The sequence below is a fragment of the Vipera ursinii genome (assembly GCF_947247035.1).
Source record: "Vipera ursinii genome assembly, chromosome: 1".
NCBI lineage: Eukaryota > Metazoa > Chordata > Lepidosauria > Squamata > Viperidae > Vipera > Vipera ursinii.
Genome location: NC_139512.1, coordinates 120,918,911 through 120,940,504, shown reverse-complemented (window position 1 = coordinate 120,940,504; position 21,594 = coordinate 120,918,911). Strand labels below are relative to the sequence as shown.

Below are 21,594 nucleotides of genomic sequence, written 5' to 3'. Positions count from 1 at the left end.
CCGGATTTCTTCAATTTCCCCTCTCCGTCGCTCACTCGCGCTCTCCGAGCTGAGGCGCAGTCAGAAAGAGCAGCAGCTCCGCCGGCGGCGCTTGACCGCTAGAGCGCGGCGGCGGCGACGCTTTAACCGCGGCAGCCAAAACAAACGGAGCCCTCGCTATTTATTGGCGGCGGCCGGAGCGGGCCGGCTCAGAGCGGCCGACCGGCTCACCTGCCCCCGCCCCCCCTCCCTCGCCGCATGGCCGCGGCCGCTGCTCCCCTCCCGGGCCAGCCCGGCCGTCGCAGCCGCCGCCGCCGTCGCCGCCGCTGCCGCTCCTCTTGCAGCGAGTCCCGCTGAGCTCTTTGCGGGTCGTCCAGAGCCATGAAGGCGGCGCGGCTGCTGCTCCTCCTCAGCGGCTGCGCGCTGCTCCTCTTGGCGCCGGAGGTGCGCGGCTGCGGGCCGGGCCGCGTAGTGGGCAGCCGCCGCCGCCAGCCCAGGAAGCTCATCCCTCTCGCCTACAAGCAGTTCAGCCCCAACGTCCCCGAGAAGACCCTGGGCGCGAGCGGCAGGTACGAGGGCAAGATCGCCCGCAACTCGGAGCGCTTCAAGGAGCTGACGCCCAACTACAACCCGGACATCATCTTCAAAGACGAGGAGAACACCGGCGCCGACCGCCTCATGACCCAGGTAGGCGCCGTCCTCTTTTGCACGCCTGTCCGCTTCTTTCTTAAGCCGGGCTCTTCGCCCGGGAATTAGCGGGATCCCCGGGGGTGGGTGCGGATCCCGCGCAGGTGTCTTGCGCGCTCTTCTCAACGCCGGCCGAGCGCACCGCGCGGGAACACCTGTTTGTCCCATCCCGGCTCCGGACGCCTTGTCTGGCGCCCCAACCCTGGTCGGTTCCGTCGATTCTTGGGTCGCAAAGAAAGCCAAGGGCAGTTATGGGAGCAGGTGAGACGGGAGCCCTGGACAGCCTTAGGGAGGATCCTCGGGATCGTTCCCAGGGAGAAAGAGTTTGCCTTTTCGGTTGGGCTCGTTTTCAGCCCGAGATTCAGGATCTCCTTGTTGGGAGGGGGGAGGGGGGGAAAAGTTTTTTTTTTAAAAAGGACGGCCGCCTCATGATAACTAACCTCCCCGTTCCCGGTTTAAACCAAATAGCAGTTAGATCGTCCGTTTTACGCGCCAAGACAATGGATGGCTAGGCACGAGTTCCGCCTGCGCCGAGACACGATCCTGCTGATGGACTCCGGACTGTTATGTCAGATATATGAAGGAATTAGTAGGATGGGAAGAATCGAAAATATTTGGATACCGTCTTCCTGTTCCTAGGGGTGGGGGTGGGGTGGGGATGTTATTTTTTTGCCCGTTCCAAAGAGTAGAGGCACAATTTCTGCAGAGGAAAGAAATAACTGCCATGATACCAGTCCACAGTCAAAAGCTAGAGAATTCTTTGCTCTTTGAACTGAATAGTAGTAGACCCACCTGCCTGGAATAAATTCTATGGAACTGAGTAAGATTGGCTTCAGAGAAGGCATAGCTATGATCACTCAGCCAGCAGAGTGACTCTTTCTTGATTGTTTAAGACAGAAAGGATAAGTAACCAATTTGTTCTTTGAAATCTTATTTCCCCTTGCCGCCTTCCAAACTGAGGGAAAAAATCCAGTATGATGTGCACTGAGTCCTTTTTTTTTGGTTTTAGCTCCTCTCCGCCAACTGTAAAATAGAATAAATGGAACCAAGCTATTCGGTGAAAGGGCTTGGATGAGGATCCTTCCTTCAGACCAGGTTTCCAAGTTCAGCAATTTTTTTCAGACCCGTGCTTGTCTTGGACTACAACTCCCATAATCTGCTAGGGGGTTAATGGAAGTTTTAAAGAAATACATGAGCAGGGAAGGCTGCTTATAGTGAAGGCTAATGCAGTTCCCCAGCCTCCAGCTGTCTTTATGGATACTCAGTGGAAAACTGGTGAAGCATCACTCTCTCTTATCTTGAGTAAGCAGTGCTTTTTTGGGGGGGTGTTAATGCTTTTTATGCTTCTTTGTACGATTTGCACATACGGTATATGGCTTCCCAGGGGAGCAGGAATAACCACCAGCTTTTTGCCCTCCCCAGTTTTGCAAAGACTTTTTCCCTAGCACTTAACTCAGGGTCAACATTGGCAACACCAGAAGACCTGAGAATTCAGGAAATTCTCAGCTGAATTGCACTATTTGAAGACAGTTCATCTATATCGTTTAACGCTTCTATCTTCAGAATCTGGATGTACTGTAAAGTAACTGCTCCTAGTACTCAGACTAATACCCAACATTGAATCTGAAGGTGTGATGGATACAAAGTGGTACAGTCACTTGAAACTAGATTTAAAAGTAGGAAACTCTGTAAGTGGAAGTATCATTTGGGATATTAACTTACAAGGATAAATGACTTTTTTATTTAAAAAAATGGAAATCTCTTAAAGCAAATTGGTCTAGAAATCCTACTAAAATCTTACAAACCAAATAATTGGGAATTTATTTACTTTCCCAATCTTGAAGAAGGTAGCACGAACTTAGGCCTGAAAGGTAAGATGCAAACAATTAGACAAATATAAGCAAAACCTGATTGCATCAGACCAAAGTCCTTATAGTCTGGCAATCTTCACAAGAAACTGTACAACCAAATGATAGATAGATGGGCGTCAGAATGTAGCCACTATTGGGTTAGGAGGTCCACTAGTAGCTGCTGGCCAGGAGAGCAAAAACTCTAATAATCTTCATTGCTGAGGTTGTTTGTAGTGCAACTATCAAATGCTGGGGATTAATATTTCAGCATGTGGATAGTTCGGCATATTCTACTTCTGGACCTTACAAAAGGGTTGGCTAAAATCAGGAGATAGAGGCTGGGCTATGGAGACTACTTGTTTAACGCATTGTAGTATTTTCCAAGTGCTTCTAAGCTTACTACTATCCCTGTAACTTGTGATAAACCAATCATGCAACTTCATGTCAGAGGATGTAGCAAGCAGCAGAACCAACGAACAGCAATGGTCCAGGTACTTTGGGCCAAGAATGCCTGGAGACATGAACATGGTGCTCTAAAACATGTTTAGGAGACTCAATAGAACTAAATGGAAACACTATATAAGCTCAAATTAATGCCCTGTTGTAATAGGTCCCTGGCTACGGTTAGCAAAAATGTTTGAGGCCAAAGAGGGAGATTTGTCTGAACTCTGGTAGTCTAGTCCAAATACGTGTCTATAAGAAGCAGAGATTTTGCAAGGCACAGATCAATGAGAACTTTCCCCTGAATCAATTTTCCTTATATTTTCATTGATAGCAATAGATTTTTCCCCATAAGCGTAATGCTAGATGTGGGGAGGGCTTGCATCAGAAGCAGCAAAGGTTAATCATCCTCGCCATCATGTGCTGCAAACTGCAGAAATTCTGGTCTCCCAAACTGCCAATTTAAGATATAGGCAGAGAGAGTTGAGGAAGAAACTTTCTGTTAGTGCCCATAGGGACATTAGTGAAACAACTGGGTGGGTGGATATGCATAGATGGGGAGGGAGGAGTTAACCCCCCTCTTTCCTGTGCCCCATGGATATCGGCCTTCTCCCACATAAAAATTAAATTTATGGAGAAAGCTTCAGCTGTAATCAGTTCTTCTCTCCAAAATAGTAAGTATCAAGAAGGTAGCTGAGTTCTATTGATTAAAAGTGTTTCTAAATGGGATGTTTGGACAATCTTGGTTGATGGGGGGTGGGGGGGAAGACATAAAAGATTTCTAGGAGTAAGTAGTTCTTGAGGGCAGGGTCTTGGCTGAAATCTCATTCGACTGTCCTATCAGGTTAAACAGGAAGGTAGATCTAAAGCTACTCACAACCTTTCTAATAAAAGTGGTGTCCTAGATAGATAAACTCCAGCACTTCTAACTGGGTTCAACAAGCTGCTTTGTTAGAGCTTTTTACCTGCACAAAACAGTAGCTGTGGCACATCTGGTTCTGGAAAATAGTGTGAAAGCCAATAGACACTGGTTTTTCCTGGTCCAGGAACTTCCTAGCCATAGAATTGGAAAAGAGAGGGAGAACGCCAACCTCACATGAAAATGTGTCACCAGCACTGGAATCCTGCTTTTGTGATTATTAAACTACTTTCTCTGCAGCCCAAACAAAATGTTTTTACATCTGATGCCCCAAAATAGATAAAGAGAAATGTGCCATTTCTGTGAATGAAGGCTATTAATGTGTTTTAAAGTGGCTTATTCCTGTTTAAACTAAGGATGCATATCCTAGTCCAGCCCACCCCAACTTGTTATTCTTCTGGGAGCCTGGCACACTTGTCATTCCCCGGGGCCAGCATGGCTAGTGGAGAAATTTTAAATTTACATTCTAGATACGGCAAATGAAAAAAACAAATTGATGAAAGCCTCACCTTTGAAAATGTCCCAAAACAAACATTGCCTACTGAAAGAGACAGAGAAACGGAGGGAGGGCGGAAGGGAGGCTGGAGTGAACAAGCCTGGTTAGATGAGTTGGTTTCAGTTATTAAGAGCCAGCATTCTAGTGTTTTGTTTTGTTTTTAAAAAAACTTTTCTAGAAATACGCTTCTTTTTATTTTATTTATGTATGCATGAGTTTATATACGCAAGGTTCGTGCTGCAAAATGTGGGTGGATGGGAATAAAATAATAAAACCAAGTCTTCTCTCTTCCCTTTCCTGCGAGCTTCGAAAGGTTTGGAGCAGGGAGTACAAGCATCAGGGTCATCAAGGCAAGACCAAAGAAGAAATCAGGGCTGCCTTCAGGAGCAGCCTGAGCTGCGTCAGGAGTGGCGCATCACATTCTGTAACAAGCAAAATGCGAGGCAAGGAAGGTAGGGGGAGAGAAGAAAAAGAAACAAAAGTATAAAGTTACCTAACTTTGCAGGATCCCATCTGGGACAGTCACCGGGACCAGACATCTTGATTTCCGAGCTTTCAGATTCGTGCTGAAAGATTCATCTATAAAGAATTTCTCTCTGCTAAAGGATGAGCTCCAAGTACAAGAGTCCGAAAGCTGGGAAGACAGAAACTTCTGGTCCCGGTGACTGACCCAGATTGGATCCTGCAACATTATCCTGGGACACGTATGTTGCCTTATGTATTCGTCACCTAACTGTACCACTGAGTGCGAGCCATGATTCATAGCTGAGTATATTTCTGTGTGGGTTTATATGTGTGTGCGTGAGAGAGAGAGAGAGATTGAGAAGTAGATAGGTTTAAGATTAAACTGGAAAAAAGCTATTTTTAACAGCGTGTGTAATAGTTCTCTAGATCAACTCAAAAGTAAGGCCTGCGGATTTCAGATTGACTACTTTCATACTAGCTAGGAAGTATGCCTACGACTGCAGCCTTAATTAATCATTTATCAAGATTTTCACCCTGTCCTTCAGTTAAATTCCTAGGGCAGTTTGCAGAGGAATAGTAAAACATTAAAAACATACTAAAAGCAGCAAAAGCCAGTGAGATTTATTTAAGGACCTTGCTATACCCTTATCACGGGGCTAGGAAGAACCTAGAAGGAAGATAGGGATGACCTGGGTTCACTGAATGGGCGTACAGAACAAGCAAAATAGGATCTTTTCTGTAGTTTGAAACCCAGAGCCACTGCTCCCCCTCCTAAATGCAGGATTGATTTTGAAGGAACAAGCTTGAGTTTTTCTCCTTTCGCCCCCCCCCTCCCCCATGCCTCAGTTTCCCCCTTCTCCCTGCGGGCCAGGGTTGCTGGGAGTGTGTTTGAGCAAGGTGAGTGTTGAGCAGCAGCGAGGCTGTGAAGATGTTGACATAAGCATGACTGAGATGCTTACACAGGGGACGATTCCCTCTTGTAAATTCCACAAGTCTTGCCCCATTGGAGCAGGAAATCAGGGTGGCGACAGCAGGGGGATGGGTGGTGTGGGGCCGAAAGTTATGTAGGGCTCTCTGGTATAACCTGGGGAAAAGCCTGTGGGATCCAGGAATGCAGATAAGACGCTTTGCACCCTTGGGCGGGGTGGTGGTGGGGCTTTCCTCTCTGCTTGCCAGCCAGGATGATGGTCCAGGGCTGCCCCACTGATAGATGGAACTGGAGGCTTGCTGTCTCATCTGCCTTTGGGGGACATCAGGGTGGCTAATCGGCTGAAGTGGGAAGGGCGGGATCCAGTGAGTGAAATCAAGGCCAGGCTACTACGCTCTGAGCACAATAGGCGAAGCTGCTTGTTTATTTCAGAATATGAGATGTAAGCAGGATGGAGAGACGTCTACCTTGCCCACCCCTGTGCCTATGTACTTATGTGATGTACTCTGGGAACTGGGATTTCTCTACTGTAGCTCCCCATTCCAGTGGTAAACTTCCAGTAAGGAGGAATGAAAACCATCGCTCAGCAAATCTCATTCTTGTCCCCTTTCACAACTGGGATCCTAAAGTGGGAAGTGAGGCTGGGAGCAGCGGCCCACACCCATTCCTCCCCACTGACGCAGTACCTGATGATCCTGGATAGGACAGAGTCTTTTTTCAGTCTGCAAATTGGAAGTCCTCCGATGGATCTATTATCCCCTCTGAATTATTTTCCATGCTTGGGTTGTGTAATTTATTTATTTATTTAGCGTATGGCTGGTCACACACAGAATTAAAAGCACTTCATATTTACAAGTTAGAACAGTTAAAACAGTTTTTTTTTAAAAAAAGAAGCAATTATAAAACCTAAGAGGAAAACAGAAATAACACTTGAAATGCTACGCACACATGGGTGCTAATGGGATTGTCTTTTTATACCAAACCACAAACACATTAAAGCTGCATATCAAGACAGCGCCTGGGCTGCCTTAGCTCTCTCCTCTGCTTCCTTAACATTCCAGGGAGAGGGACAATTCAGCCTGCCTGCCGGATGGATTGATTCTGGGCTGGACTGAGATGGGGGTTCAAAGGGACAGCTCCTGAGTAGTCAGGTTGGGGATCCAGCTCCTGTTGAGCTGCTCCTTGGCTTTCCCCTGCAGATGGAGCTTCGTCAAGTCCAAGGGTCTACGTATCCCTGGGCAACGGGTCCCACCCACCTGCTCTTATCACTCCCATCTTTTTCAAGAATTTCTGTCTCTGTTTGCTCCTGGTGCCTGAGCTCAGATAAGGCCTAGGCACGGTTGCCTCACCTCTTCCCCACCCTGCCTGGCTTCCTTTGCTTATTGGCTCTCCAAGCCAAACCCCAGCATCCCTCTGTGTGGCCTGCAAGCACTAAAGCCAGGCCAAGCCCTGCCAGTCTGTGGTGAGCTGCTGTTCGGGTCTTTGCTTCCTCTCCTCCAGATTGGCAGGGGAAAGAAATTGAGTCTGAGCAGCCAGAACCCAAGCTGGTTCAGCACAAGGCAAAGCTTTCCTGCTTGAATGAAGCAGCAGTTCTTCCAGATGGTCCACCTTGGTCTGCTCCCTAGAACCCTCTTGTATCCATCAATGCTCCTACAAGGATGCATTTGTTTGCTTTCTGAACCCAAGAGAATGCAGATTTCACCTGGGGCTAGGAGGACTGGTAGAGAGCTAATTTGGTACTGAGGTTAAGGGACCAGTTTAAAGACTTGAAGACTGTGAGCTCTAGCCCCACCGTAGCCACAAAGCTAACTGAGTGACCTTGGGCCTGTCATTCTTTCTCAGCCCTAAGAAGGAGGCAATGGCAAACCTCTTCAGAATTCTTGATAAGAAAACTGCAGAGACTTACCCAGTCACAAGGCATCAGCGCTGACCTGAAGGTAACACACACACGAGGGTTGGTATTTCCTTTGTAGTAATTTTTTCTTTTTCTGGTGATGTTCAGGATGGAGGATGTCTGCCTTTCCATCTCAGCCTACTTGGAAAATCTCTACTATATATCTGAACAGCCGGAATTGGCAGCGCTTATTGTTCCAGATTATGCTTCCCATTTACTGTATTTAGCATAAGCAATACGTACATTGCTACATAGAACAAGGCCATCCTTAGTTTTATCTGCTCTCTGGCTTTTTCTTGCTTTGTTCTTAAGTATCATTCTGATTTCTCTACAAGGAGCAAAACAGTGCCATGCATTATTCTCCCAGCTTGCGTTGCCAACATTGCCCAACCTGCGTCTCCAATGAACTTTAGGTGAAAAATGCATTTGGTGAGAACGTACACGCTGAAGACAGTTGATTGACAGAATTTTACATTTTGCCTGAAGTATATTGCAGACTCCAGAAGATGGTAGAGGACAGGAAGGCCTGGAGGAACATTGTCCATAGGGTCGCGATGGGTCGGACACGACTTCGCAGCTAACAACAACAATATTGCAGACATAGATTGGGCAACCCATGGGCCATATTTGGTCCAGAGCCTTTTATTTAGCCCTCGTCTAGAGCAGCTTTTAACACTGGGCAACAAACTAATGAAATTTGGAGGTGGGATTTCCTGCTGTTATTTGGTGGAGAAACTAATGAAATAAGGGTCTATTCCCTTATAAATTGGGTTAATTGATTTAATTATTTAAGACATTATATTGCTGGCAGAAGATTTGCCACAGTAAAAGAAGTAAGGAATAAAGACACTCCCACCCCATCCCTCTCTCTACATAGGGCTCCCACTGTCTCCTCCTCTGGCGTCCACTGCTTGAAGCAGCTGCCTCCTCCCACCCAACATCAGGATTCCCCTGTGCCCAAGGCAAATACTGTGCAAGGGATGGGAGCTGTGGTAACTATGGCCATTTGTTGAGCTGTGAGGAAGGGGGAAAACGTTTTGCATTCTTTCAAGCACTTGGCATCCTACAATAGGAAAATCCCACTTGTCCCATAGAGGCAAGACACTTCTAGGCTGCGGCAGAATGTTAAGAGCTGTGGCAATGTAGAGCAATTTAGTTAACTTGGCCTGAACTGAAATGGGTGTGGTTCACCAATCCCAGCAAATTTGGTGTGAGGGCTTTCTTCTTCTGTCCCTCCAACATGCCAGGGGTTAAGACTCTCCGGGATCAGAAGTTAAAGAGACCCTGCAGGAGGTCCATTGGCTTTTCCTTTGCAGCTCTCCATTGACCCCTGCTGGCTGCAGTAGGAATTAACCAAGGTACAAATTACAGTAGTTTTGAGCTGAACATGTGATTTTTTTTAGGCAGTACACTTTTTCTCTGAAATCCATATGGGTAACTCCAATGTAGCCCTGGTCTGGAATAATAGCACAAACAAGAGGGTTTATATGTGATGGTGTTGAAAGCAAACAGCTGTGAGTAGTGCATGTTATAGGTGCCCATCACATGTTGTCTGTGGTGTTGACTGCATGGCATGCTGGCTTCTGTTAAAGGAATCAGTAGAAAGACTTTCAAGGGATTATGCAGTGAGTTACGTTGGTGGGTCTGGATTCACATATTGCATTTAATACACCACATAGGTTGGCTGCATAATAATATTCTAAGCCAAACCAAACATTATGACTTAACACCCTGTATCTGAATCTGGGCACATCTCAAGAAGATGTGCTTTTTTTAAGTATCTGTATTGTTAAGGAGCACCATCTCCACTTTCGCTCTGCAGGAAATTCATAAAGCGCAGTACAGAACATTTCCCCTGTGACCTCTTTGTTTCTATAGTGGGCTGAATTAAGGCAGTAATTTTGTTACCTGTTATCTCAGGAGGATTTATGAGCCAGAAAGTAGTTTAGGAACCTAACTTGGAAGCTTCCAATTCACCTGCCCTCCTGTTAGGCACTTAATAAGGATAAACATTTCTCTTTTGCATGAGTTTTTGTATCCTTCTATCTCACCTTATCACTTGAGGCCCAGAATAAACAACAGAGTATGGTTGTAGAAACCGGAACAGCCCTTTGTGCCTCTCCTGCCCTGCTCTCCCGGGGACAAAGGCCAGCCCTGACAATATAACCTTTCCTCTGAACGTGGGGAAAATTCAGCTGTGGTAGCTTCCCCCTTTTCTCAAGGCTGATGCAGAAGTGACCTCAGGAGTGGGAGGCCCAAGTCTTTTGCCCTTGCAGACAGTTTGGCCACATTCCAAGGTCAGAGATGGCGCCCTGCTGTCTTACTGTCCTTTGTGATCAGTTGGGAATCTTCTTTCCACATAGTTCTACCTCAGAACTTGGGGAAATGCAGCAACATTTGATTATCTGATGGTTTACTGGAATGTCCTAGTGGGAGCTGAATGAGAGCCTGAGGTAATCTGTATAAGGAATCCCAATTTTAAGACATGTTGTTGCTCCATTCACAAGAAACATATTTCCACAATCCTTCACTTGTTTCTAGTAAGTTTCAGGAAATAGGATAAAACAGAGATTCTTTACTGCAGTGCTTCTCAATTTGTGGTGCGCAGACCCCTGGGGGGCCGTGATGTGGAAATATTATGATTTAAATCTTGAGTTAAGTCTTGGTGGTCCGTGGCCATGGTCTGTGGCCACAAAAGGTATTTAAAAGGGGCTTGTGGTGAAGAAAAGCCTGACTACCACTGCTTTACTGTATTTTGTTACCCACTTAAGAGTGTGGGGGCGGGGTGTCACAAGACAATTTGAGGACCATCACAAATATCCGGAGGGCTTGTACACAGAGATTTCTGGGTATGTGGCTGAGCAGATACAATGTTCTCGACATCATGACAATATGATTGATGCAAGTGCTGACTCTTTATGTGAATTATGGCATCACACATACCTGTAAAAGGGGAAGAGCTTACATCACAATGGAACAATGCTCCTTTTTATAAAAGTAGTTGATATTGTTAATGCCTCTGCATTTGTAGGTAGGAAGCAGTATTGCTGCCAGAATCACTCCCATCTGCCTGGACAAGCCAGTCTTTAATTGATATATGCAAAGCACAGGGGAAAGCTTGATGGCTTGCATATCCAAAGTTTGATCACTATCAGAACTCATTCTGCTTAGTCTGGCAAGCCAACAGCCAAGTCGGAATTTTCTACAGTTGCTGGGCTGAAGTTATTTGGTTTTATCATCATTGTATTGAGATATAGATTGAAAGGATGGCATAATGTATTATTATTATTATTATTATTATTATTATTATTATTATTATTATTATTATTTTATTTTATTATTTCTTGCCAATTCTAATCCTAATAAAATTATAAATTCATTAGTTTCCATTCATTTGCTATTTTGGAGTTATGTTGTGTTTGAAAGAGAGGCAGCGTGGTTTAGTGATTAAGGCATCAAGCTAGAAACAGGGAGACTGTGAGTTCTAGTTCTGCCTAGGGCACAAAGGCAGCTGGGTGACCTTAGACTTTCTCGCAGTTCTAGGAAGCAGGCAATGGCAAACTCTCTTGCAGGAAAACTAGAGATTTGTCCAGGTGGTCTCTGACACGATTGAATGGAAGGAAAAAAATGTTTGAAAATCCTTGGGACAATGCAAAGAAGTGTGACAGTACACAAGCAAGGCTGGATTTGCGGTCTGGTAGAAATAAAAAAGCATGTTATATAACATTTCTTATACACATTATATGATACTTCTTGATATCAGAATAGGATTCCTGGGATTCTGAAGAAACGATGCGGCTGGAATGCAAAGTATACTCAACTTTGCAAAACAAAACAAAATGAGGAGGGACAGTGCCTTTAACAAACAAATTGCCTGTATAACTGTGCATTGCATTTTCAAACCTGAACAGTGAACCAGTTTTATTTGTACAGGACACTGGTCTACATCCAGACTTCGTGGCACCCAAGGAAAAAATATGACAGCCACAACAACCTGGCAAAGAAAAAAAAACCCAATAAATACAGTGCTGTCCTTTAAGAGAGCTTCAAATCTGCCAGACAACTGTTTTGCGAAAAAGATCAAACTCTTAAAGAATAATCCCCCCCAACCCCACTGTAACTCTGAAAGCATATAAAAAGCCATTAAAACATATACAAAAGTTGAGGTGAGTTGTGATGATGGGTCCTCCTGAAATCTGGTGGCCCCAGAATTTTGCTGAAGCAAGAGCTATACATTTTCAGAATTGTTTCAGTCTAGAGCAGAGTTGTGTAGAAATGATCTAGTGAAAGATCACTCAGTGATTTGCAATAGATCAGGAAGCAATTTTGACTCCCAGTGATTTTTTTAGCAATGACATCAAGTGCATTTTAATGAAACAACGACAACAAATCCTTTGCCATAACTTGCCTTGCAATCACTTATCTTTTTGCTCAGGTGTCAGTCACCAATGAAATAGAAATATCAAGTACCTTTGCCCAAGTTATTATGTAACTCAGGAACTCTCAGACTGTGAATTTTGTGTACAGGTATAGATTTGTACAGTAGTCCCTTTGGTGAGTATTTCGGTTCACTTCTCCAGTGTGTGACTCATGAAGTGCAAAGAATAACTGACCACTTAGCATCCTTCTATTTTTCAAGTAGCTACGACGAGTGAGCAGCACAATGGCTTAGCGGTTAAGATGCTGAGCTTGTTGGTTGGAAAGCCAACAGCCTGAGTTTGAGACCTAAACACCATGTGACAGGGTAAGCTCCTGTCCTTGCCCCAGCTCCTGCCAACTCAGCAGTTCAAAACATGTAAATGCAAGTAGGTAAATAGGTACCACTTTGGTGGGAAGGTAACAGTACTCCTTGACATCATGCTGGTCACATGACTGCAGAAATAGCTTCAGACAGCGCTGGTTCAATGGCCTTGAAACAGAGATGAGCGTTGCCTCTATAGTCAACAAACCTTTACTTTATGATGAGTGGGCTTCCAGATTCTAATAAAAAACAGACCCCCACAGGCATGAATTTGTAAAGTCTTGGTCTAAAAGAGCCTGTAAACAGGGAAACTATGGTCCTCTTGGGGTAGTTAAATTGCAACTTTGATTATCCCTTATCACTAGCTAGCCTGATTAGGGCCATGGTGATTGTATTGTAGCAGCACTTGATGGGTTATTAGGTCCCCACCAATAATGTCTGATAAGAGATAAGACCAAAGGGGAGGGGAAAGGAGCTGTGTTTTATGTCCTTTCCTTCATGTCCCCTATGCTCTTTGGTTGAGTTTTCACCATTCCAATTTCCAACAAGGAAGGAAATGCAATCTGGGTTTGCTAACGCCATTAGCTAAGAAGCGTATCCAACTTGAAGCTGACAGTGGTTTTGCATTTTGCTCAGAAGACACCCCACAAAAGTTTGCAGTTGCTTTTTAAAATGAGAATTAATCCAGTCAGCATCTTTTCTGTTGTCCCTTAGCAGTGGCCAGTAGGAAAGATTCCCTGAACAGTACCTGCACCCATTTGTTGTCTCGATTCTCATGTTTTCTTTTGCTTTTGCTATAGTTTTCCTAATATTGGTTTTAGAATGGAACTGGAAACAGTCTTAGCCTATGATTGGTCAGAGGCTTGTGTGATCAGATTTGCTTAAACCGAAGCAACATCTACAATCCCTTAGTTGTTGATATATGTACTGAAGTAACTTTAACTTTCTCCTTCCACTCAGTCTTGGCTGAGAACACTATTGGAACCAGTCCCTGACACTTACTGGCTATGCTGGCAAAAAGGAGGGAGGGTGGGGGGAGGAGGAGAATTTACACCAAACCTATCATAGAACCTGAAGCTCTTGGAACAAACAAAACAATCTTAGAACAAAACCAAGTTGTTGTTTTTTCTGAGATTAAGACAAACGTTTAGAACATGGCTGCAGTTTCAGGACAAGTTTTTGACATTGAAATGTTTTAAAGTCAACCTTTTACACAACCCTGTGAGAGGAAAGTATTAGAGATGCTGGAGGAATCTTTGTGAATGGGACAAATACTGTAGGAACTTGGTTTCTAATCATTTTTGCACCTCCCAAATATATTAATTCTTAGCTCACTTACCTGAGCCCCCTGGCCCCTCCGCAAATACTGTATAGTTACATGTCTTGAAATTTATATGGGAGTAATATAAAATATATTCAGAAATAAGACATAAGTAATTTGGATGTGGAAATATGACATAAGAAATTTGGATTCTTATGGCCAGCATTGTTTGGAAGGAAGATTCCCTCATGCAGAAAATAAGCAGACATTAATCAGAAAATTCAGTTCTATCCTCTGTGGCTTGAACTGGAATTACACATTTTTAACAACACATAAATTCATTAGTGTTTTGTTGGAACCAGTACTGATTTGTTCCTAGGCACAGTAATTATGTTGCAAGTGTAATTATCACTGTCACATTTTTTCTTTCTTTCTGGCTTTGTTCCTCTGCTATTCACTCCCATCAACAAAGCTTGTGTGCTCGGTGTCCACTAATTTAGGATTACATACTAAGCATCTGATGAATGCAATTCCGGAATGTAATTCCAATCATAAATACGCCAGTCTTCCAGGTGCAAGAGACCTCTTTGCTGCAACAAATTCTGTCATTTTGTTCATTTGGAAATTTACCTTTTGATAGAAATTGGTATTGGTAAAATGTTTTTTTAATAGTGAATTTATAAATAGGTGAAAAGGGGTGAAAATGACTAGTAATGACTGTACACATGTGGATAGATGAGATACGGATAGTAGACTAGACTAAGAAGCCAAAGCCATATGAGATCTAAAACTACTTTTATTGGAACAGCCATAAAAACAGAACCTTGCAGATTTGAGTGTGCTTCTCCACTCCTTCCCTTTATCTTTGTATCAACCATTTACTCACTTGTATCTTCTTGACTTGGGCTCAGGCCCCTTTAATCTGACCGTTGCCTTGGTAGCAGCTCTTTCTCTTGTCAGTCAAGGCCATTCCCTCTTCCCTCCACAAATGGATAATTACCCCATAGCAAGTCGCTGCACTTAACTGACCTTGGCTGAATTGGAAAAAAAAATCAGTGGGGTGAGTGTTGGACTAATTAATACTTGGATACAGCAAAATCCCAAGGCTATGAGCTACATCAGGAAGGTAAAAGCAAAGCAACATCAAGGCAATGGCACATGTTGAATTGCTCTCAAAAAACCTATATGGACTTACGTAGGAGTTGACTCAAAAGGCTTTGTATCACGTTTTACCTTGTTTTAAGCTGGATCAGTCACTCTAAGCTGTATATGGTTCTAGAAATGAATCTGTAGGACTCCAAATAGCCTTCTCTATTCTGCTGTCTTGAAATGTTACATAGCATAAGACAGGTTGTGATTTGGTGTTCTGCAATGTAACTTTCTCAAGTTACTCCCATCCAGAAATGGTAATTCTTTCACTGCTAATAGAAAGCAGTCATGATTTCTGTTTGGGGAAGAAGGCAAGTGGCAAAATGTTTGTCACAGTATCAGGCAGAAGATGAATTACATACGCACATCAGACCTCAAGTTGCAACTACACAGAGTGACATAACCTCATCTTGTGTACGTCGGTCATTCTGATGTGGTCCTGGGCTGTTGCCAAACTCAGTGAAGGGAGGGCTCCATTTTGCCAGTAAGACAGTTGGACTTGTGGTAAATATCTACAGCTGGAACACCGAACACAGTTTTCATCTGAGCAAAATGAAGATGTCAGCATTTTAAGTTATATTAACTTATTTCTGAATAAAAATTAATTTAATGTGAGTAAGGGCCTAGATTAAATAGGAATTAGAATGAGATGGAAACATTGCAGGCTGATAGAAGAGACTATACTGTTTTCAGTTGTGAATAAGAATGTCATATTCTGATTACTATATTCCTTTAGATCAGAGTTTCCCAACCTTGGCAACTTTAAGATACATGGACTTCAACTCCCAGAATTCCTCAGCCAGTTGGCATGGAATTATATTTTTTTCTTATTTTTCCATTATGGATTGTTTTAAGTACAGAAGTAAAAATTGAAAAAGATGGATTGCACCATTCCTCACCTGTCCCCCCCCCCGCCCCCATATTCGAGGAGTGTGGATTTTGAAAACAAGCTTTTGTGATTGGCAGTGGCAGAATCCATTTTGCTTCATTAGGGTTTTGCACATGCACTGACAGGCTGTGACCCTGGCTTAGATGGAGGCAGAGGGCTTTAAATGGTGTGCTGTAGAATAATGCTTCCTCCGGACTGCGAGATCTGCACTGCTGATCTCTTCCTCTTGCTGTTCTTCTCCCACAGCGCTGTAAAGACCGCCTAAACTCCCTAGCCATTTCAGTGATGAACCAGTGGCCAGGGGTGAAGCTCCGGGTGACAGAAGGTTGGGATGAAGATGGACACCACTCAGAGGAGTCCCTGCACTATGAAGGCCGTGCTGTTGACATCACCACCTCTGACCGGGACCGCAACAAGTATGGGATGCTCGCACGCCTGGCTGTGGAGGCTGGTTTTGACTGGGTTTACTATGAATCCAAGGCTCACATTCACTGTTCTGTTAAATCAGGTGAGGCACTGTTTGAGAACAGGATAAAAGACAACAATGGAGATAATGGGGACTCTGAGGAAGCGGGAGACACAAAGATAAGAAAGATAGAAGAATCTGATAGGTGTGTAGAATTTCAGGCTGAAGGAATGGATGGTGCCTTACCACGTTTTCCCCCTCCCCCCCTTTGTTGCTGCATCAGTAGCACCAGTGTCATCCCACACATCATCTGTGTAGTTTCCAAGGACTCTGTCCTCATAGCTGAAGGCATTGAGACTGTCGATGGGATGGATGGGAAGAAATTCCTTGATTCTGGACCAAGGACTTTTTCTTTCCCAGAGCAATATGTACAGTAATTAACAAGAAATGCCATCCCATTACTGTTTATGGAAAGGCAATGTTGGATGTAAGCCATAGTTATGTATGAGGATTTAGACAACCTTCATTTGGCATGGCTCCTCCTCAGGGTATTCTCCATTGGACCAGAGTAAGAATCCCCACCTATATTCAGGTGCTAACGCTGCAGGGAAAAGGTTGTTTTACAGAAGGTACATCTTTTATCTCACCTTCTCTTTACTGAGCATGGTGGAGAGTAGTTGAGATAAGAGAAGCATCTTCTGTAAAACAACCTTTCCCTGCAGCATTAGCATGAGCACCTGAACATAGGTGAAAGTTCTTACTCTGGCCCAGTGGAGAACACTAGCTAGTATTTTGTGTGTATGTGTGTGTGTGATGTAAGCCCAGAAGTATAGATTCTGTCCAGCAGAAGGCATCCCTGAACCATGGCCCAGTCCTAAGGCCTATGCTGTCTGTTGGGATTATATGCTGTGGGGTTCCCCCTGGTGGTCAGAGTACCACGCTTTGACTGTGGCCTCTTGTTCCTGTCCTTTGACCATTAGCATGACCTGCGGGTGTCCCAGCCCTTTCCAGACCCACAGGCTCTGTCGCTGATGGGAACGAAGTGCCTTTGCCCAGGCTTGATCTTACAGTGCTTGGCCCAGCAGCCAAATCTCCATCAGTTGACTGCGGCATATCCGGAGTGAACGGCGCTGGAGAAAGAGACTGGTCCAGGCAGAGTGGAGCACAGCCTCTCCCTTCTGATGTTAGGATGGACAATGCTGCCTTATAGACCAAAGCTGGATGGAGTTTTGCTAGCCAAGTGTCAAGAAACTTTGTCCAACTTCTCCCCCTTGGATTTTGGGTATCCAAAGCCTTGATATCAGCAGAACTGCTGTGGATATATTCATAACTGTGTTGTTTGCAAAGGGTACCGTGGCCTGTCTGTTGCCAAGCTGGGATCCTGGACTGCTGATAGATCACTGCCAGGTGATTTCCCCAGATCATATATTTAAGACACTTTCTCTAAGCTCTGCAGGCAAAAATAGCAAAGCAGTTTTGCTTTATCTTATTAATGCTGTGCACACTGTTGGGATACTCTGTCTGCTTCTGGATGCTCACATTTCTAAATGGATGTTCCACATTATTCAAAGACAGAAAAATTGTCCTGATAGTGGACAAATGGAGGAGAAGAATTTTGCAGGGATAAAGCACTGGTCACTGAAGAGAGAGAATCCAGTTCCTGCTGGTCGTGAGAACTGGCACTTGGGGAGCAGACAGTCTTAAAAGAGGTCTTTATTCAGGATTTCAGGCAGATGGAGGTTAGAAAACCTAGTGGGCAATGCAGATAGGATACCTTAGCCCTGAGCTGTTTGAAAGGGTTGTATAGAAACTAACGATAACGAATTAATTGATTGAATGGCAATTGGATTTTTGTGTTTAATCAGATAATTTTTATGTGACTGGTAATGCTGTGTACCCCAGATATCTGGCCCGATAACAGCTACTAAATATCTGTATCAATTCTGTAATCTGGCCTGTCTGTCTCTCTCTTTTCTTGTTTGGTCTCTGTAAATATCTATGCAATATTGAAAAACAAAACTGAACAGTTTAACTGTTTAATATTCTTTATAGCACATGTGCTTGGTTCTGGTAATGAAACATATTTTCCCAGTACAATGAACTTCTAGAACAAACTTGGAAAATGTTCATGTAGAAGAGTTATTGCCAATTTAAGCTTGAATCAATCTACTTTCAAATGAATGTCAATTTATTACAGGCAAATATATATACTTGATTTCTCATTCTTGGTTACTTATGAATAGCATTCATCAGCTGCTAGTGTGTGCCACTCTCTGTAATGTCCCACCTGGAGACCATTGGGATCCCTGAATTACACATCTATATATCCTTCTCTGTTCCATCTAAGGTCAAATAAGATTACATAATTGTAGACTAGCCTTATTCCTGTAGCATCTATGTGCAGAATCCCAGTGAGATATACCAAGACTTGAGGTCTAAAGAAGGCAGATTGGTCTTGGCACACAGGAAATACAATCATGTTTAAGTTTGAACAACAAAGTTATGCAGAAAAATTACGACTGAATTATACCTGCCATGTGCTGTTCTTTTAGGGAACCTTTGCTTTTCCTTTTATTCTCCCTCCTACAGCAATACAGACCTTTAAGAGACAAAGGCAAGTAGTGATGTGTTTCGTTGTCCAAGTATTTGGAGAACAATAAGTCTGTCGACCTTTTGAGTAAAGGATGGATTGCGCCTTATCTTGTCGTTGGTGTTAAATGGGCCAGAGAAGTGGTTCTTCACTCTTCTTTACACAACGATCATTTTGGAGAAGTGATGCAGGGTGCTTGCCAAAGAGATTTGGACTCAAAATATCAGTGATGTGCCCTGTCATGCAAGTTGTACTTGCTGAAGTTCTCTCTTCCTCAAAGCTGTTAAGAGAGAAGAGTCTTGTTCCGTTTTGAACCTTCTCCTGCCTGCCGTAAGAACTTTCCCCCCAGAAAACTAATTGGGAGGAGTAGGAATAAAAGTTGCTTTCAAGCACTATGATCAAAGAACATGTTCTACAATTCTTTGGGGAGTTTGGGAGCAATTTATTTTATTTTCTTTAAAAACAATAAATACAGATTAATACTATACTCATTAGCAGCATAAAAGTTAGAATGGCTGAAGTGGATTGCACCCCTGCCTCTTAAATTGTGTAAAAGAAGGACCTTCCCTCTTTTTCATAACTATTAACTGATTCTCCTTCATACATCCAGGTGGAACTTTGGATGTGTTAGTCATTCCATATTGAGACAGAAAGCCAACCTTCATTTGCTGCTTCAAAACTGGATTTTATAATAGAAAATTTTAGTTTATTCAAAAAGGTTTAAAATACAAAATACCAAAATATTTTTTAAACAAACAACAAAAGAAAAAGATACAACAAAAAAGACATTAACAAAAAAGAGTCTTAAGGATACTAGCACATATTCACCTAACATCCTCCCTAGATGAATGCTGATTAGTATAATACAGCAATGTTGGTTTCCCACCCCTTGCATAACAGGCCAACAAAATTTCAAACTGTTAAAACTACTCAATCTACTTAGAATTGTTAGCCTATCATTTATGAACTACATTAATAACAAAATGGTTAGCAGTAAAACCAATAATAGTAAACATATTATTTAATAGTGTAAGAATAATAGAAATTGTAAGCAGTAATAAAAAAACAAAGCTGAAATAGTAAAACACTCTGTTAACAAGCTGTTATTTTGATCGATTTGTAGAAAATTTACCATGGCTTTAGTCCCCAGTCATCCCAAATATTAATCCTAATCGATCCTAGATCAAATACCTACATTTGCTTCTTTATACTATCCCTTCTCAATTGCTGATTGATTAAATAAATCAAGTCTCCAAAGCCAATCTATCTTATCCCCCAAAAACATAAAATTGTTCCTCAATTAGATGTATAAAATCTATTTCCCACTCTCCATCAAACCCTTTAAAAAAACATTTGCCACTCATGCACCCAGAGAATTGTCTGCTATTATATGGAAGCAGTGTTAAGCTTCCAGAAGGTGGCTCTATAATTTCATAATCTATTATTTCTTCCTGGCCAGATTACAGCTGGAAAAACGCATTTCTTCTCGATGTTCTCCACCATCTGTGTTATTTTTGAGTCTGTATTTCTTCCTGATGATTATGCAGTGGATTGCTTCAAAACTGTCCCCCTTCACCACAGCAGCAATACATTTATTTATACAGTATATTGATCCTATTTATCCAATCTATCGGGAGTCTGGAGACCCTGAGACCTTCTCACCTCACTCCATCTCCCATTAATTTTTATGCCTGCCGTTGAGTTCCCCTCTTTCTAATAACCAGACTGCACTCTTTCTCTCTTTTTGTTCAGAGCATTCAGCAGCAGCAAAGACGGGAGGCTGTTTTCCAGCCCGAGCCCTGGCAACTCTAGAGAGTGGGACCAAGATTCCGTTGTGGGCACTGAAGCCCGGGCAGCGGGTCCAAGCCATGGATGCGCAAGGCCGCCTCGTGTACAGTGAGTTCCTGGCATTTCTGGATAAGGCACTCTCATCAAGGACCGCTTTCCACGTCATTGAGACGCAGGACCCACCCCGCCGCTTGGCTCTCACAGCAGCACATCTCCTTTTTGTGGGGGAGAACGCAACTGCGCCCATGAAGACAATTTTTGCCAGCCTGGTCCAGCCAGGTCAATATGTGCTGGTAACTGAGGGGGGAGAGCTGCAGCCGGCCAGGGTAGCAGCTGTCTCTTTGCAGGTGGATGTTGGTGCCTATGCTCCCCTCACCATTCATGGGACTCTGGTGGTGGATGAAGTGGTAGCCTCTTGTTTTGCTCTGGTGCGGGACCATCATTTGGCTCAGTGGGCTTTCTGGCCCTTGCGACTGTATCTCCACTGGGCAGGGCGTGACTGGACCCAGCCAGAAGGTGTGCACTGGTACTCTCTCCTGCTTTACCGTCTGGGCCAAATGTTCCTAGCTTCGGATAGCTTCCACCAGTTGGCCGCAGTGCAGTTTGAGAGCTGAGTGAATGTTTTCCATTGCCTCTGAGACAGGGAGAAACCCAGTGGCCTCCACTGGTTCTTGGGTGGGACTGCTTGGCGGCCAAACCCCAATGGTGGGGGAAAGGAGGTGGGACCTCTGACTTCCCCTCACCTATAAGCAAGCACAAGAGTGGAAGGAAGGTTTCGAGTTTTGTTTCCGCCTTCTTTGTGCCGTTGGCTAAGAAGGGAGTGCCCAGTAATGGGGCCATATGCTGCTATTTTGGTTGAAGAGCCTCTGATGCAAAAAGGAGGGTGAGCCAGATGGAGATCCTCAAACCCAGGATGAATGAAAAAAGGTGGCTGGGAAATTCTGCAACTCCAGATTGCAGATTAAGGAAGTACTGTATATGCAAGGAGGCTGCAGGGAGAGGCCAAGTGTGGGGTTGTGAGACTTCTCCAAAAAACATCTCCTTTTAGGAACTGTACGCCTCCTGGCATTGTTCCTTTGTGGCCAAAGCAGCTACACGGGAGACACTCCTG

General features: G+C 43.9%; 1 protein-coding gene across 1 annotated transcript; it reads left to right on the top strand.

Moving 5' to 3' along the window:
- Nucleotides 1–360: 360 nt before the first annotated feature.
- Nucleotides 361–21,097, top strand: IHH (Indian hedgehog signaling molecule; the record flags this gene model as incomplete). The annotated part of the gene is made up of 3 exons (XM_083375858.1): nucleotides 361–666; nucleotides 15,946–16,207; nucleotides 20,448–21,097. 3 exons carry the CDS (start codon nucleotides 361–363, stop codon nucleotides 21,095–21,097), a joined length of 1,218 nt encoding a protein of 405 aa, XP_083231984.1.
- Nucleotides 21,098–21,594: the final 497 nt, after the last annotated feature.